Source organism: Ambystoma mexicanum, chromosome 1q, assembly GCF_040938575.1.
Source record: "Ambystoma mexicanum isolate Mex_15411 chromosome 1q, UKY_AmexF1_1, whole genome shotgun sequence".
Lineage (NCBI taxonomy): Eukaryota > Metazoa > Chordata > Amphibia > Caudata > Ambystomatidae > Ambystoma > Ambystoma mexicanum.
The window spans coordinates 617,052,365-617,066,467 of NC_090922.1; the positions used below are offsets into that span (position 1 = coordinate 617,052,365).

The 14,103-nt window shown below is 43.4% G+C and overlaps 1 protein-coding gene across 8 annotated transcripts in view; it reads left to right on the forward strand.

Annotated features, from left to right (window-relative positions):
- RASAL2 (RAS protein activator like 2) overlaps window positions 1–14,103 on the forward strand; it is a 1,332,618-nt gene that overhangs the window by 1,212,621 nt on the left and 105,894 nt on the right. For all 8 annotated transcript variants that reach the window (XM_069641161.1, XM_069641162.1, XM_069641160.1 and 5 more), the window contains one exon: window positions 7,874–8,011. In XM_069641161.1, the coding sequence (XP_069497262.1) occupies window positions 7,874–8,011 (138 nt within the window). The remainder of the gene's footprint in view (window positions 1–7,873; window positions 8,012–14,103) is intronic.

Sequence of the window (14,103 nt, forward strand, 5' to 3'; positions counted from 1 at the left end):
GGGTTTAACGAAATTACCGGCACCTGATTTCCCAGCCGCCGGACTTGAAATAGCACGGTGGCACCGGGAAGTCAGGCCATAGTAATTTTTTATGGGTCTGGCGGCAACCCGCCGGTAGCACCGGCACGGTTACCGCTGGACCCGTAATGAGCCCCAATTTCTTTTTTAAGTAATAGGGCCCCCCTCAACTCCATGAGGTGTGCGTGTATGAGTCTATGGTGAAAGGGTGCACACTCAAATGTATAGCCGGCTGCCTGTGTGTGTATGGTGAGAGGGTGCACACTTAAATGTATGGGTGGCTGTGTGGGTGTGCCTGCATGGTGAAAGGGTTCACACTTAAATGTATAGGTGGCTACCTGTGTGAGTGTATGGTGAAAGGGTGCACACTTAAATGTGTGGATGACTGGGTGTGTATAAGGTGAATGGGTGTGTGTGCTTGTGTACCGGGGCACAAGAAAACCTTCATTTCGGGGGGGCTAACCCTTCAAATGTTGGGAGAGGCGCTAACTTCACATGCGGTGGGGAGGGGGAAACTTATTTGTGTGGGCGCATCCAAATTATTTACGCATTTTAATGAGACTATTCTAGTACAGATTCAATGTTACAAGCAGTTAACTCTCTCCTATAAGTCTCCTGTTCCCTCTCTACCCTTCCAATCACTCCCCTGGCATGCAAGTACTAAACCCACATCACGATTTCAATCGCCTAAACAATGTGGCATTTGAATGCAGGTACTAACAGTGAAATGCTTTACATTGGTAATTGCTGGGTTCTTGTTAACAGCAAAAACCAGGTGCCGTTTAAAATCTGTGTCCTGTTCGGTCTGGCAACTGCTCTAAAGGTTAGCCAATTTGAGTCAATATAGACCAAAATGTCAGGGGGGGTAGTGCTGAAGCCCAGTCAACTCAATGGTGTTGCGCTACTACTTGTGTTTAATGCCTTGCTTACTCCTAGCCCTATTCTTCCTCGTCCCAGTACTTATATACGAGGCAGTACGTGTGTTTGAGGCACTCTGCCTCATACAAAAGTACTGGGAAGAGGTAGAGGTACATGGAGGTAATGCCTGATTTAGCTACCTGTAATCTTCATCACTCCTAGTCCCACTGTTCCTCATCCCAGTACTTACCTATGAGGCAAGGAGCATCATACGAAAGCTCTGGGACAAGGAAGAGGGACGCAGAGGTAATTCTGGGCCAAGGAGCTGATTGTGGAGGTTGGGGTAGTGGGTGGGAGGGAGAGTGAATGTGTGGGGGGGCAGGATTGTGTGATAAATCATAATGGTTGTCCATGTCCAGGCTAAGCAGGCATGATATGTGGTATTAGTGGCTAGAGAGGCATTTTGATTTAGCCAGTCTAGTCATTCCTCAGTTTGGTATGACTTTCTTTTAACTGGACATTTCTGATAAAGTAGTCCTGCTAACTTTAATTACCTGGCTAGATTGGCATTTGGGTGCTGCCAGTCTAGCCATTTCTTACTGCGGCATTGTATATTTTTCTGGGCATCTGTGATAAAATGATATGATGTGATTCAAGTCATTTATAACACGCCTGTACACAAGTGTACACAAAGGAGAGATGATAGAGGGAGGACAAGACAAACGATCTCACTAGGCCTTGTCATTGTGAGAACGAGAAGTGCAAGGGAAAAGGGAGCAGGGAAGTGCAAGTGAGAGGGGAGGGGAAAACAGGGCAGCAATGCTCTCAGTAAGTGCAGCCCGGGCAGAGCAGCTATTGGTTGTGCAAGGAGAACAATGGACTGCAGGGTTACAGTTACAGCCCCTAAGTGCATGGTAGGCCCGGAGGCAGTGCAAGGGTGACCAATCAAGAAAGAGCCTGGACTCAGAGAGACTCTGAGGGTAGCCAAGCAGCCAGTCAGTACAGCAGACAGGTAGGTCAGGTAGGTCAGCAGGGGGGGAGAGAGAGCGAAAGCAGCAGAGAAGAGGAAAGCTTTTAGCTGCTTCCGAAACTTCAGGTTGTCCGCCTCAAGTTTGAGAGGGGCAGGGAGGCCATTCCAGTTGGAGGCACCAGCAGAGGAGAGAGGTCTACCCCCACTCTCTGCCTGGAGAAATGTCTAAGCCTTAGAGAGTTGGAGGTAGCTGAGTGAAGGGTTAGAGAAAGAAGGTATTTTGGAAGAGAGCATTGGATTTAGTGTTGGCACTGGTCCCAGAAAGCCTTGTGGGCAATGCAAAGGTTCTTGAACTTGATCCTTGCAGCCAGTGGAGAGATTTCAGGGCTGGAGAAATACAATCCCAGGGCTTGAGGCCAAGGCGAAGTCTTGCAGTCCTGTTCTGGATTATTTGCAGATGACGGAGACTAGAGGAAGACAGATTGAGAAAGTGGCTGTTGCAGTAGTCCAGCTTAGAGACAGTGAGCTTCTGGTGGAGAGTGAGAAAGGGAAGAGTCCCTTTGAGGAGGAGCAGCTGGTAGTGGGACTTCTTGGTGATGTCCTAGATGTTAGGAGAGAAAGAGAGTGTGGCGTTGAAGATGACACCAAGGTTTTTTTGCCTCGCAGGAAGGCAAAGGAAGAGGGCCCAAGGTGGTCTGCTATAGTGAGAGAGGAAACACAGTGGCAAGGGTCCCAATGAGAAGGATCTCTGTCTTACTGCCATTAAGGCAGAGATTGTTGGAGGCGCACCAATCCTGAATCGTGGATAGACAGTCAGGAATGAGCAAGAGAGGAGAGGAGGATGAGGGGAGCCTGAAGGAAAGCTGAGTCATCCGCACAACACTGAAAGTTAGAGGATAAGGTAGAGATCAGGGAGGCCAAAGTGGCCAAGTAGAGGTTGAAAAACCAGCGTGAGTGGATAGAGCCCTGGGGAATGCCACAGGTAGAGAGAGGTGGCGGAGAGAATGGGACCACGATCGACCTGGGAGCGGAGTGGCGGTCCAAGTGGAAGTAGGTCAGTCACTCTAGGGTCTGATCTGTGATGCCCAGGTTCTCACAGAGTTGATTGATCAGGATGGCAATGTTGACTCTGTCGAAAGCAGAGGAAAGATGAAGGATGAGAATAGAAGGAATGCTGGAATCGAGGTTGGAGAGCAGCACAGGTGTTAAGGAGAGCAGTTTCCATGCCTCTGGCAGCTCTGAAGCCAGACTGATGGTCATGGAGACAACCAACAGATTCAGTGTGGAGAGTAAGCTGGGAGATGGCAAGTTTGCTCAGGAAAGGTGGAGATTGAGCGATAGTTTTCCGGCAGGTAGGATCAGCAGACTGCTTCTTGAGGAGTGGGTGCACAAGGGAGTGCTCAAAGGGAGAGGGGAACATTGCAGTGGCGAAAGAGTGATTACAGAAATCGGCCAAGGCTGGAGCGAGGGTGTCAATATGGGCTTTGATGGTTCTGGAGGAGCAGCGGAGCACCTGTTTAGACGACACTTTCATAGATCGGACTTGTCTAGAAACCTCGTCAGGTGTTGTCAGAGAGAAAGAGGAAAAAGGAGGAGGAGAGAAGAGATGGCCAAAAATGGGCCGAGAGAGGAAGAGGACATAGAGGACAGGATGTCCTGAGATTTAGCAGAGAAATGAGAGGCCAGAGCTGTACAGAGGGCATGGGAGGGAACAGAAGAGGTATAGACCACAACAGGATTGACCAGTTCCTTGCAGATTTTAAAGAGTTTGGCCGTGTTGTTCGAGGCCATGGAGACACATGCTTTATTGTGTGCTCTCTTCTTGATGAGTGTTATTGCTTTGACTGGCATTTTGCTGAAAACAGTCTAGATATGTCTAAATGTGGCCTGGCATTCTGTACTATAATGTTATTACGTGTTTACACTGGTCTACATTGTGCAGCCAGTTGGAAGCATTAATGTTCCTGTGCACTGTTGGTGACTTTCATGTATTGGATTGTGTTACCCTACAAAACAATTGCAAACACTCTGGCTTTATAGCCAATTTATCTCAGAAAGTGTGCTGTATATTGCATTAAAACACAGATTTATATCTTTTTCCTAGTGCAGTGTGCGGCATACCCCTTCAGCAGCACGTTCATGCGTATTGTGCAAGCGTGACAGTCTAGGCCAGCCCAGAGTGTGGCGCAACCCGTGATTTGTTGCCGAGTTGGGGGGCCCCCTCAGCATGGCTCGCAGGGGGGCCCCCACATTTTGTGTTACGCCACTGTCTCTCTGTACTGATTTTCTCCACCCTGCTTCTTTCTCTTTTCACCACCTCCTTTAAAAGTCCACTACAGGACCTTTGCACATATTTCCACCATCCCGTCTCCCCTAACCAGCTCCTTCCCAAATCTTTTCACTGCCTTCCTGTCCTCTCTCCCAACCTCCTTTCAACTCTCCGCCTACTTTGCATTATCCACAACCTCCCCTGCAGCCTCCTGTAATAATTGGGTCCTCCTCTCTCCTCGAATCGCCATCTCCACTGCTTGTATGCCAGCTTCTAATACCCACTGCATTCCTAAAATGCCAGCTGTGAATATATAGGTGGCCGCCCCCGCCCAAGGACGTTCCTTGCTTGACCAACATTATCTGCGGGTGATTATTAGATACAGAATCGGATTGGTGCCTTCCTGATTGTCGCAGGTGTCCTTTGGTTCTACTGGCTCCCCCACAAATGCATGCACATTTGGTATGAGCCTTCTTGAAGACTGGCTTCCATCTTGGATATGCATTCATATGTGCGTTTTCTTTGCAACCACACATCGGAATGCTGCATGGCTGCATGTTCAGTGTTTGCTCTGTAGCTCCAAAGTATCAGTATCGCTATTGTTTCCCAACCCCCACTTGCCCATGCACACTCTGCTGTGCCGCCCGCTGCTCAGAGAAGGGAGAAACTACACTCCTCTACAGAAGCCTGTAAACCAGTCCCACCACTACCATCGGATACTGTGGTGATACCGAGCTCACCCTAAAAGACTCTTTCAACTTTCATACCCAGTTGTTTTATAGAATCACTGACGCCACTATGGTGAAGGAAGCCTTGCTTTGGCTTCAGCAAAGGTGTATCCATGTGACAGACCATATGTTGACCTGGGCATGAATGGGGAGGTCCAGGGGTCCCCCATTTATCTTCTCTGGTCACAGTTATGTGTCACGGGTGGTAGTACCTGGCCTCTGTGACCTCTCCCACTCCTACCCCCAGGCTCAGACCGAGGACCGCTAAACTGTGGTTAGCTTTCATTCTGCAGAAGAACAGTCAAAAGGTGTAGTGTATTAGAAAGGGTAAACATTGTAAACCTTAGAAGGAACATCTATTTATTTGGAAGGACTCTAAGAGAAAGACAAGGGAGGATACTGTCCATGCCCCTTTCACTTCCACTTTTCGCACAGGGGGTGCTTGCTGGCAATGCAGTGGGCTTCACCCCATTAGGTGTGACTGTAGAGGCCCCACCCTATCTTGACTTTAGCGTGTGTTGTTCGAGGAGGAACTCTAGGTCGGGTGTGGGTTATGAGTGTTTGTGGCAGGGAGGCGGGTGACATTGACACCATAAGTCGACAGGTGAATACTTAGGGCCAAGATGAGACAATAGTGACAGAGCTGGAGAAACTGACATGGGTGCAAATATTTAATAGACCAGTTCTGGTAGTGGTGAAATGGAGATTAGGACCGCAAACTATGCAGAAGAGCATAATAATCAGTTGCATGGCCGATTGCAAGTTCGACTCATGCGTATAACTAACAAGCTTCTTTAGTGTGTATACATTCTTTAGTGTGTATAAAAAATAAATTCACAGTTGTTGAGGAACATCTAAGGTGTGATTTGAATACCCAGTAAACCAAATAGATCTGGCAAGAAATTCTTCACAATTATTGAGCGCATGATTGGTTTCACTTGGATATATTTTTATACATCTCTTTACCATGGTCTATTTTGAACTGAGTCTTACATGCTGTATACCTTTAAACAACCGCAAAAATACTTTAACTTGTGCCCCGCATTCAAACTCAGTAGGTTTATGCTATTATTAAGAATTAATCATTTACCGGTATTGGAGGTCACGGGCGCTCAATGTCAATTGCCCTGGTCCAAACGTTCTTGTCGACTTTGTAGTAATCAGAGTCAACTGGAAAGTTCAAACCACATATTAACATAGTGCTCTAAGATGGGATGGTATGTAAAATATTATGGGAAATATGTATATAACTTGCATCACATTAAGGACCCCGAATTCTGGTATCAAAGCATCAACACCTGGAACGCTAGTCTGCAAATAGCCTTGTTTAATGTATTCAATGTGTGGAGCACTACTGTAGGTAATTGCCCTTGGCGGGAATTGCATCTAATGGTAGTGAAGAAGAAACATAGTGATAATGACGGATTTGCACAATATTAATGAGGGGTCTAGCGGGTAATCATGTTAGTAGCCTCGCTTGTCTTGTGAATTTAGAATTATGAACTATGAAATGTGAATTGTTTTAATTTTAATCTCAGAATTAATTTTAACTTTGATATTAATTTAGTTGATTTTAGTGATCTCAATGATTAGAATTGGAATTATGAGATGTTGTAATAATGAATTGTAATAAGTTTGGTATAGTTTTATTATGATTGTGATTGGATTTATGTGTAAAGTTTTTATTAAAAAACTGTATCACATTAAATTAAATATACTTTTATATATCTCTTTACAATGGTGTATTTTGAAGTGAGTCGCCCAAGAGCTTTGTCAACAAATGCCAGTGCAAGTATTATTAATTATGGAATTGGGCAGATTTTTATATCCTTGAATACTTAGGGCCAAGATGAGACACTGAGCATACACAATAAATTGGCATTTCAATGACGAACAGAATTTGGCAGTATCTGCATCCTGTCTGCCCCCACGTCCTCTGCACACTCCCTCATGATATTATAGTCCCTATTGTTTACAAGGTAGAAACATACATTTTGTCTAATTGCCCTCTCACTCTGCAGCACCGTGCCTATCTTCATGTGTGGTGACGTTTGACAATAGACTTTATCTCCATTTAAAATGTTACCCTTATGTCCTACTGAACCTGGTGAGAGTACTTCAATTTTCTTCTGCTTTATGAAACACTTATGTATAGGCACGTTATAAATGCCATATCATATCATTATATAGCCCCACAATGATGGGCAGCTATAAATACTTATCTGTAGCTCCATGATAGCATGCCATTCTGTGATATAATATGCATTGAACAGTTAGTGATGAAAAAAGGTATGCTATACTATAAGTACTTCAATCTCCACAAGTTAATAATAAATAATTATTGTCAAAATGTTTAAATTATGTCCTGCGACCCCGCTGATGGGGCTCCTAATGCTAATGTGTACTCGTATTGTTTTCTTGTTTGATAAAACCTAATAAAAAAGAGTTAAAAAAAATGATGATAAATCATGAACAGTGAAGGTAGTTTTTACGTTTCTGTGGCAATGAGTAGAACGAGCTGCCCCACTGCACTGGAAAGAGTGAGGACTGAATGTTCTATAGCTGTAATTAGAATAAGGACCAAAACGGTTGGTGAACCCAGAACATGGATTCAAAGGGCTGGTTTGAACAAATAATTCAACAAGTCTAGTAGGAAAGCCAGGTGGGAAGGTGATGGAAGAGAGGCCTTTCTTGAGTTGGTGAGAGACGAATGAGGGAGAAGAAAAAATCATCTAGGCAAGATGAGTGCCAGTTGGAGAGGAGGGAAGGGGAAGAGCACAGACATTGCATTGCATAGACAGGACAAGCCAGCCACAGTATAATGGCAGATTAGAGAAGGTGTGCATGGGAAGTTGAAACTTGTATGGGAACAAAGAGAGGGAAGTGGCCTTTCTCTTGAAGGGAAGGACTGGGTGATGTGAATGGTTGTGCAGAATAGTGAATGTACACTGAGAGGCTCCTGTGAAGGACATGGAGGTTTGGAAAATTCTGCTTGTATGGATCATTATTGTTGCTCTGTGCCTGTTACAGGTGCATTCGCCCGTGGACTCTGCAACAATGTCTCCAGTTGAGCGGACAGCTGCTTGGGTCTTGAATAATGGAAAGTATGAGGATGAAGAAGAAGAGGTAACGGAGGAGATCAAAGATGAGGCCAAACCAGCAGAGAAGGTAAATGCGCCTCAGTATACAAGTGTGTGCTTACACCCATTCCTACCCTCTGTGAACATGCCTATTATTGAGTCAACTGTGATCCCAATACATTTTTCAGTGTTTCCCTCATTTTTTTTTAGAATTGAGAGGTATGTTGAGGGTTTGTCCTTTTTGAGAAGGAATCCCATTTCTTTGGATGCAGAGGGGCTTATTCAATTTTTCTCCCTTCGCACTTCTGAAATGTTTTAAAGTACACCTCTCAACCCTAACTAAAGTATAGTGTTTTTCACCCATGTAACTTCCTGGTGAACGACAAAGGCTTCTGCAACTCTGAGCTACTTAAATAACAAACAGTGCACAACCGATCTCTCTCCCTGTCTGCATCCAGCCCTCGGTGCTTCCACAAGTGGAAGTACAAGTATTTTTCCACATCAACTGGCAGTGATTGCTTTGAACAGCAAGGCAAGTGTGCATGACACAAGGAACTCCTAGAGCACACTTTAAAAGGCAGTTGTAGATACTAGTCCTGCAGCACCAAAAGAAGCTTTGCACTTCTGAGTGCATGGAGAGGGGCAACACTCTACTCTTTTGTGGCAGCCAAAGACCGAGCAACTTGAAAGGTATGTTGCTCATGCACACTTGGTACACTGCACTGGTATGAATATTATCCTGCAATAAAGAGAATTTCCAATGTATAAACATGACTGACAAATGTTGCAACTTTGTTTTTTCATGTAACACATTCTGCCGTAATATTGCGCCATACAAATGTGTTAATATTAACCATTCTATTTGTACACTTTTTGTCTGGAAAGCATGAGTCTGAGTTGGCCTTCTGGGATTCTAGTCTTTGACCTGCAGCTTGAAAACAGACTCCTTTTGCTGGCTCATTAACGTCCATAGTTTTTGTCTTGAATACATTCAAGATCCCACCTACGATATTTTGGTCTCTAACCAGCCTGGCATTAGATATGTGACATTTGTAGTATTTCTTTCTGGGCTAGCGCTACTTCAATTGTACAGACCTTAAAATACAAAATGTTGATGCAGAATTTCATTACTTAAATTATCCATCATGGGATGTTCACTATAAAGCACGTGAGCGGGATCCTAGATGTTTAGCCGCAATTAGATGGATTTTCAGAATCAGCCCAAGGAAGCCCAGCAACTCTGATGGGAGCAGGTGACGGCACGCAATACATACTGTCCATTTGGCTTTTCTGGGGGTCCCAACCTGCCCAAATTTTGCTCAGGGGGGCCACAGACAAAGTTTGAAGACCACTGCCTTAGAGGATAAGCATGTAAATAGTGTCAGGTCCTGTTCTATCTTGTCTCCAGGAGCTGCTGAACCCCACCGACCCTCTGAAATGTGTGATCAACAACAGACTGACAACTCCTGAAGTTCAAACACTACCAAGGGAAAGGGAAAGGGGAAGTGGATAAAATATAAAAGACACAAACTTCCTGTCTTCTTACTGGAATTAATCTGCAGAGGATGAGCAAGATGAAAAGTTATTTTCAAATCTACAAACCTCTCCCAAAGACATTTTTGTAACTGGCCAGAGGAAATAAATCACTTCTTGAACTTTAGTCAGATTCTGAACAGATGCTTTAACTTTTCTCTTGGAAACTCAACACATGAATTCACTGATCAATTTCCTTGACTGGGTTTTGGCACTGTTTGCCTTGCTGCTGACTTAAAATTCTGGTTACTTAGAACTCCGTAAAATAAAAATTAGAACCTTTAACTGGCGTCTTGAGAGTTAATAAAAACTAGGTTGTTGTCGTAACTCACAAGTTACTGAAAGCTCTGTTCCTGTAACAGACTCCTATTCCTTGAATGAAGACATTTGGAACTGTTCTCTTCCGCTGAAGTCTATTACGTGCTTGCTCTCAGCGAGCGCTAATCTCCTTCAGGCAACGTATACTCCTAAATGGATGAATGTCCTCCTCTGACACATACGTATAACTAAGGACTGGTCTCGATCCTGTGTTCTATCGTTTGCTGCTGCATGTCACGTGAACTACAGAATAAAACATACTCGCGGACTGCGCATGCACAAACGAAGATTGAATGTCTCGACAAAGCGCTTGCACTTCTCTGACAACAATACTTTGAAGTTAACTGCTTTTGACTTTGAATTGTTTCACACACTTCATGAATATAACGCAGCGTTACACAAACTCTGAGCTGAATGGAAGAGCAGTGGATCCATTTTAGTTGCTGCTTTCTGAAACAAGTCTCTTATAAGCGCACCTTTGCCTTACTATATACTTAAACTAGAAATTAGCAACAGATGAATTTAATTAACTTGAAAGGAACGTTCCTCAGTGCTAATTCGCTGCGCTCCCACCAGAAAACCGCTTGTCTTGTCCCACACGTGGTCCAGTTCACTGCTTTCATAAGGTTTACAAGTCAAAATACTAAAACTGCTAAAATGTCCAAGGCCTTACTGTAGAGTTACAAGAAATGGGACCTTCCTGCTCAAGGAAGGACAATGAAAGGCAGTTTATAATGTTTATTCAGTCTCCATGAAATTCCTTATCCACCAATCAACAACTGGATACAATCGTATCCAATCAAGTCCTAGAACCGTCACCTCCATGATGGTTTGGGAAACTTTCTCCCTGAAAATCAAATCAAACAAATACATATAAACCTAAATCTCCACCCATGTGATTCCTGACAGTACCCCCTTCTCAGAGCCAGGTTTACTTGGATGTTTCCTATGAAACTTGGCTATCAACTGGGGGGCGTGAACATCACTAGCTGACTCCCAAGATCTTTCTTCGGGACCACAACATTCCCAATCCACCAAATACTGAAGCCTCACCCTATATCTCCTGGAATCATGAATCGCTTTCACTTCGTATTCCTCAGAATCTACTTCAAGAAAAATGCAGAAGGTTTGGAACTCAGCCTAGTACCTGTAACTACTGGCTTAAGCAAACTGACATGAAAGGTTGGATGGGTTTTCAAACTATGGGGCAATTTTAATCTCACAGCCTCTGGATTAATTATTTCCTCAATTTCAAATGCACCTACAAATCTCGAGCTGAACTTGTTTCTTCCTTTTATTCTCAAATACCTTGTGGCTAACCAAACTTCATCGCCCACCTCATATTTGGGATTTGGTCTACGTTTCCTATCAGCAAACTTTGTATAGCTTTCTTTACTCGGTTGTAAGGCTCTAGTTGCTCTTGCCAATGCCTCGTGCATGGTTTTCAATCTCTCCTCCACAGCCATATTAGACGACTCCGCCTGCACTACATCTTGAAGAAAACGTGGATGAAAACCCCTGCTACAGAAGAAAGGAGACATAGCAATCAATTCCTTTTTTTAATTGTTATAGGCAAATTCAGCCATCCAAAGAAGATCCACCAAGGTTTACTCTCTTGCCAAAAACATTGCAAATATTTCTCGAACTCCTGGTTGACTCTTTCAACTTGACCATTTCCCTCTGGATGATAACCAGATGTCAATCGAATTTCCATTCCAAGCTCCTTGCAAAAACTCCCCAAAATTTTGAAACAAATTGAGCTCATCGATCAGAAATCACCTGACTTGGAAATCCATGTAATCAAACCATTCCTTCAAAAAATCTCTGAGCCAGATTAGGAACATAGACTTGTCCGTTAACAGGAATAAAATGTCCCTCTTTGGTCAGACAATCTACACCTGCAAGAATAGTCGAGCACCCTTGATCTTTTGAAAGATCCACAATAAAATAAAGTGAAACTGTTTGCCACGGCCACGGAGGAACAGATAAGGGTCTCAACAATCCAGCCGGCTTTCCAACATCAATTTTAGATTTAAAGCAGTCTTTGCAAGTCTTAACAAAATTCAATGTATGTTCTCTCCAAGTCCTCCACCGAAAGTGTTTTTGCACCAACTGCAAGGTTTTCAAGAACTGAATCATGAAGAGCCTTTTCTCTTAACTTTTCACTGGGGAGAAATAACCTATTCCCTGCAAAGGGTAATCCTTTTGAGATAGATCGACCTGAATCCAATCGCGCCCATGTCGAATCTCTAAATCCCTATATTAATTCCTGACAGTATTGTCAAAAACAAAATGTTCATTCGAAATTACCGGTTTAGGACTAAAATCCATTTCTGGGTCACTTTCCCAGAAACTGTCTAGATAAGTCATCAGCCTTCCCATTACGTTTTCCAGGCCTAAAAGTTACTAGGAAGTTGAAGTCCGCAAAGAACAGGGACCACTGCAGTTGTCTTGGAGTCAAGGTTTTGACTGACTTTAAAAATAACTTATTTCGATGATCGGTGATCATTGTTACTGTATGACGAGCCCCCATTAAGTAATGTCTCCACTCTACAAATGCTGATTTAATAGCTAGCAATGCCTAATCCATTATGGTGTAATAACACTCAGCTGTTCAGAATATTTTTGAAAAATATGCTACAAGATGAAGTTGCCCGGTAATGTCATGACGCTTAAACAAAACCGCTCCCATTGCCAAATTTGAAGCACCTGCTTCCACAAAAAAATGGTTTAGAAAAATCAGGATGAAATTAAAATAGCACCAGAAATCTTTCTTTAAGAATTCCAAAAGCTTTTTCCGCTTCTTGGTTCCAGATGAATCTTGCTCTCTTCTTCAAAAACCTGGTCATAAGTGGAATGATTTAAGAAAAACCTTCAATGAACCTCCTATAGAAGTTGGAAAACCCCCCCCAAAAGCTCCTTAACTCGAGTGGGTGTTGGCCAATCTCTTAACGCCTGAACCTTCTTAGTGTCAATTTCCAAGACTGAAGGAGAGATTACAAAGCCAAGACATTCTACTGTGTGAGTGTGGAATTTATTTCTCAGTCTTAGCAAAAAGACTATGTTCCCGCATTGTTTTCAAAACTTGTCTAACATGCTCCTGATGTTATTCCTTATCCTGAGAGAAAATTAAAATATTATCAATGTAAACAACTAAAATAATAATCCAAAATTCTCAGGATATCATTAATAAAAAATTGGAATGCAGCCGGAGCGTTAAATAGTCAAAAGGCATTACTAAGATTTCAAATGGCCCAAATCTAGTTTTAAAAGCGGTCTTCCATTAATCTCCCTCTCTGACTCTAAGCGGATGGTAAGTCTCTCTCAAGTCTAATTTGGAAAAAATCCTGGCCCCCTGGATTCGATCTAACATTTCAAATATCAAAGGCAAGGTGTAGCAGTTCTTAATAGTAACCCTAATTAAAGATCGATTATCTATGCATGTTCTTAATTTGCCATCCTTCTTAGGAACAAAGGAGAGGCAGCAGTGGACTGTGAACGTCTAATGAACCCTTTGGCCAGATTCTCTGTAATTTACTCCTTCAGATATTAATTTTCTTTCTCGGTTAGAGCATATACGCAACTACTAGGCAACAACGCTCCGTCCACCAAGTCAATCTTACAATCGTAACTTCTGTGCAGCGGCAGCTCTCCGGCCTCTGTCTCATTAACAACATCTTCAAAATATCTGTAACAATCAGGTAGAACTCCATAAACTGCTCCAATAGAATGGATGGAACTCCTAGCTTCAGCCAAGGCTACATTTTGTTTCCCTGCAGACATAACTCAAATTCTGAGTTCTCATAACCGAAACAATGCTCCCTACAATATTTGGAATTGAATTCAACTAATCTTCTGCTCCAGTCGATCACAGGATTATGGGAGGTTAGCCAGAGCATACCCAAAATAAGTTGTAATTGAGGTGCATCAATCACTTCAAAGACCATTTTCTTCTGAGATCCCTGCAAAGATGTGTTCCCTGAATCCAGAAACCTTTTGGGAGTATATGGACAATTTCCCCAAAAATGCCCACTCCTTCTGCAGTACAAACATAAATTGTTCACTCTGCATCTGTCCTCTTCTTTGGACAAAGGACCTTGCACCCTAACGACTCGCTCTGCACTCTTGCCTCTCTCTTCCCTATTGGAAGACTCCACCCTGGGTCTATCATCTCGCTAATGTCCCCTACCATCTCCCCAGCCGATCCTACGCACACTCTTTCTTTCACCCAAGCGAAAATCCACCTGCATCACCAAGTCAATAAGGGCATCACACGATGTAGGTCGGTCTACTATGACTGCCAAAGCATCTTTTAGCTCATCACGCAAC